This window comes from Leptonychotes weddellii, chromosome 16 (assembly GCF_054177405.1).
Source record: "Leptonychotes weddellii isolate Sample4059 chromosome 16, ASM5417740v2, whole genome shotgun sequence".
Taxonomy (NCBI): domain Eukaryota; kingdom Metazoa; phylum Chordata; class Mammalia; order Carnivora; family Phocidae; genus Leptonychotes; species Leptonychotes weddellii.
This window is the reverse complement of record NC_138384.1, coordinates 41113330-41117595: the sequence shown is the minus strand read 5'-3', so window position 1 is coordinate 41117595 and position 4266 is coordinate 41113330. Positions and strand designations below refer to the sequence as shown.

Below are 4266 nucleotides of genomic sequence, written 5' to 3'. Positions count from 1 at the left end.
TTGTGCACCATTCTGAGCATTTTGTGCAATTACTTTTTTTTCTTTTTTCTTTTAGATCTTATTTTTAAGTAATCTCTACACACAACGAGGGGCTTGAACTCACAACTCGGATATCAAGAGTCGCAGGCTCCTCCGACTGAGCCAGCCCTGCGGCACTGTGCGATTATCCTTTTTAATCCTCAAAATAATCTCATTTTAAAAAGGTGAGGAAACTGAGACCCTAGGGGATTAAAACACTGGCCCCAAATCGCACAGCTACTTAGGGAATGGAGCCCAGGACGCGACGCCAATGGCTCCACTCCTACCCCGCCCGCTCCTCCTCCCCCTCCTGTAACCACCATTGAGTCCAACTGCCCCGCATTTGGTCAGTGTGCTGTAGTGCTCTCACAGACGCAACCTTATTTTAATTTTCCTAACTCTCAAGAGGTAGGCAAGAAGATGCCCATTTAAGAGACTTCGTGTGGCTCAGAAAAGTCCAAGCATTTTTCCCAGATCGCACATCGATCTTGGGAATGGTCAGAATTTGAACCCATGCCTATCTGGCTTCGAATGCAGACCCCTGCTAGGTAGGGTTGGGTCTGTAACGAGCTTAACTGCTGGCTTTTGGCAAGTGTCTGGGCAGGTACGAGGGGCCCGCACCTTGAAAAGCAAGAAACCCCTCCCCGCCACTGTCCCGCAGCGAAAACAGCCAATCCACCTGTCCCCGTCCCCTCACGCAGTCGCCGGGCATGCGCCGTGAAGCCACCCTCCCCCGCTCCGAACATTCCCCTTACAGGCTCCGCCCATCACCGTCCAAGGCCAATCCCCGGGTGGAGGGCGGGGCCACTACGGGAGGGGGCGGTAGTTAAGGGGAGTCAGGAGCCTGGAGTCGTGCGCCGGAGTCAGAACTGCGTCTCCCGACTCAGGCGCCGGTCGCTGAAGGAGAGCGAGCGAGCGAGCGATGCTTCCGTCGCCGTTTCCTGATTGGCTGCGCGTGGATCCCTCTTCGTTCTGATTGGCAGCGGGTAAGCTAGGTATGTAAATGAAGTGAAGGGGCCTGAGGAGAGAAGGGAAACCCGCGGTGGGGTCGTTTGGCAGGTTCGATCCCCGGGTCCGACCGGTGAGCGCAGGGGCTGCCCGGGATCGAGATGCGCGGGCTCCTACGTGCCGCCCGGCCGGGCTGGGTGAATCACGCCGCAGCCCGGGAAGGGGGCGGAGGCGCCGGCTCTCTGGCTCCGGCTGCGTGACTCACCCGCCCCCGCCGCCGCCGCTTCGGGAGGAGCCGCCTCCACTGCCTGCCGGAAGCGAGCACGGGCCGAGAGGGCAAAACAGCCCTCCGGGGATCCCGGCCCGCACGGCCCTGGGGGGCAGGCAGGAGCGACAGCCAGGGCATGGGGCAGTGTCGAGGGTCCCGGGGTCCGAGGAGCCGGATCCCCGGGGAAAGCCGTCCTGGTGCCGCTAGGGGGCGCCGGGACCGGGGGGCGGAGTTCGGGTGGGGGCTGAATTCTTGCGGTTCTGGACTCCCTGGTCTTCAGGGAAGGAGGCGAGGACCCTTTTGAGTAGTGTGAGGGGTCACTCTTAAGGTCCTGTTGGGCAAGGGCCCGGGGACTGGATCCTGCAAGCTTCCAGACTCAAAAAAGCAAGTTGGGCCTGGAGTCCAGAACTCCAGGAGCTCCTACCCCGGGGGAAGTGTGGGTCCTCAAAGTTCTCTCAGTGACCCCCGGTGCCCGTCAGGATTTCCCGGCAAGCTCTATCTACTCTGCCTCCCAGATAAATCCTGAATCAACCAACTTCCTTCCAAGTCCACTGCCAACCACCTTCTACTCCAAGCCACCATCATCACCCTCCCCAGAGTGCAGTAGCCTCTGGAGCTCAGGACCACGCTCTTCCTCGGTCTCCCTTCCTTACCCCCTCATCTTCCTCGAAGCAGCAGAGGGGGATCTTCTGGAAACCTAATCATTTCACAACGCCACTCTATTCCCTGCTCAGACTCCTTCAATGACACTCACAGTGCAATCCAAACTCCTTGCCCCTGCTTGCTCTCCAAACCCCATCCCCTCCCGCGTCGCTCTGTGCGCTGACCACACTGGTGTTTGGGGTTTGTTTTTTCGTTTTTGTTTTTGTTTTTTTTCAGTTCAAGCTCATCTAGCCTCCAGGTCTTTCTTTGCCTTTGTTGTTCTTCTCTCTTACCTGAATGCTTCCCTGGTTCTTCTGTGGCTGACTCCTTCTGCTTGAGGGCTCAGCTCAAATGTCACCTCCTCACAGGAGCCTTCCCTGACCACTCCCCAGAACCTCTTAGTATCTTCCTAGCACCATCTGTATATTTCCTGTATTTATTTGTCTGATGGGTAGTAGACACTCAATAAATGTTAAACTATGTGAAACAGCTGCTTTCATGGGTTAAAAAAAAGGTTGAATATTGGGCATTTCACCTGGTTTGCTGAAGAAATACATAATAATAGCTATTAAGAGGACTTGTTAATCAGAAGAGTTACAGTGTTATAAGTGCTTTTTTGTACATTATCCCACTGATTCCATAAAACAACTCTATGAAGTAGATGACTATTATCATTCGTATCTTAAAGTTTCCCTAAGGGGGCGCCTGGGTGGCTCAGTCGTTAAGCGTCTGCCTTCGGCTCAGGTCATGATCCCAGGGTCCTGGGATCGAGTCCCACATCGGGCTCCCTGCTCAGCAGGGAGTCTGCCTCTCTCTCTGACCCTCTCCCCTCTCATGCTCTCTATCTCATTCTCTCTCTCAAATAAATAAATAAAATCTTTAAAAAAAAAAAAAGTTTCCCTAAGAAAGCATAGGCTCAGGAAATTAAATGGTCTGCCCAAGATCCCACCAGACATCAGTTCTCAGAGCCAGGGTCTGAACTTCACGTTGACTTTCTATAACCGAATGACTCCTCCCTCCCTGCAGATGATGCTGAGCAAAGGTCTGAAGCGCAAGCGGGAGGAGGAGCAGGAGAAGGAAAGCCTGGCAGTGGATGCCTGGTGGCTGGATCCCAGCCTCCCAGCAGTGGCACAGGCCCCCCCGGCCGCGGCCTCCAGTTCCCTCTTTGACCTTTCGGTGCTCAAGCTCCACCACAGCCTGCGGCAGAGCGAGCCGGACCTGCGGCACCTGGTTCTGGTAGTGAACACGCTGCGGCGCATCCAGGCGTCCATGGCGCCCGAACCGACCCTGCCACCTGTGCCCAGCCCACCTGCGGCCCCTTGTGTGGCTGAGAGCCTGCTGGCCAGCTCCGACGCCGCCCTCTCGGCCTCCATGGCCAGCCTGCTGGAGGACCTCAGCCATATCGAGGGCCTGAGCCAGGCCCCCCAGCCCTTGGTGGATGAGGGGCCCCTAGGCCGCCCCACGGGGGGATCCCCCCCCAGCCTGGGTGCCTTGGACCTGCTGGGCCCAGCCACTGGCTGTCTGCTGGACAATGAGCTTGAGGGCCTGTTTGAGGACATAGACACCTCTATGTATGACAGTGAACTTTGGGCACCAGCCTCCGAGGGCCTCAAACCTGGCCCTGAGGATGGGCCTGGCAAGGAGGAGGCTCTGGAGCTCGATGAGGCCGAACTGGACTACCTCCTGGACGTGTTGGTGGGCACACAGGCCCTGGAGCGGCCGCCGGGTCCGGGGCGCTGACCCCCACAGCGGGGATGATGGTCTGGTGTCCAAACTGAGCCTGGTGGCTGGACCAACTCTCCTTGGAAAGACACAGCTGGCTTCCCTAGAACAGAGAGAGGGGCTTTGGAGAGACAGAATCCAGTCCTGAGCCACTCCACCTCCGTCCTCTTGTCTAGGACTCATGAGGGGAATCTGGGATTGGCCCTGGGGATGGGAGGATAGGGCCTGGTGGCTGGAAGGGGATTAGGACCAGGCCCTGTGCTGGACTGAATCCCCAGGCGTTGGATCCTGGGAGACGCTTTCCCCTGATGTGGGAAGAGACCGCACCATTTTATGGAAATTAAAACCAGTCCTGGGAAATTTCAAGTCTGTGTGCTTTGTCTCTGGGCTAAGGCAAGGGTGACCTAATAACCTCCAACATTTAGTGAGCGGGGCCTGGGCACCTGGCACAGTGCTGAGCACTTAGGAAGTGTGTTAACTCTTCCCATCCCCCAAACAACATGGGTATGATTACTATCCCCACTTGACAGCCCAGAAACCTGAAGCTCCAAGAGGTCATCACTTGAGGAAGTGGGTTTCAAACTATGAACTTCACTGCTTTATATTGGTCTGATAAGCAGATCAGTTAGCTCTGGTAACTGGCCCTCTAGAAAACCCCCAGAACGTAC

General features: G+C 56.4%; 1 protein-coding gene across 2 annotated transcripts; it reads left to right on the top strand.

The window, feature by feature from the left end:
* Positions 1-853: 853 nt before the first annotated feature.
* On the top strand, positions 854-3964 carry SERTAD1 (SERTA domain containing 1). 2 transcript variants are annotated; one of them, XM_006743412.3, is made up of 2 exons: positions 854-1013; positions 2903-3964. In XM_006743412.3, the coding sequence occupies exon 2, from the start codon at positions 2903-2905 to the stop codon at positions 3614-3616; it is 714 nt and encodes a 237-aa protein (XP_006743475.1). In that variant the 5' UTR covers positions 854-1013; the 3' UTR covers positions 3617-3964. The 2 variants fall into 2 exon arrangements, with proteins under 2 accessions (XP_006743475.1, XP_030895104.1); XM_031039244.2 differs by having other exon boundaries at positions 858-1004.
* The last annotated feature ends 302 nt before the right edge of the window (positions 3965-4266 follow it).

Bases quoted from the DNA above. Each gene is read 5' to 3' on its own strand.
- SERTAD1 (XM_006743412.3), top strand. From the start codon at position 2,903: ATGATGCTGAGCAAAGGTCTGAAGCGCAAGCGGGAGGAGGAGCAGGAG.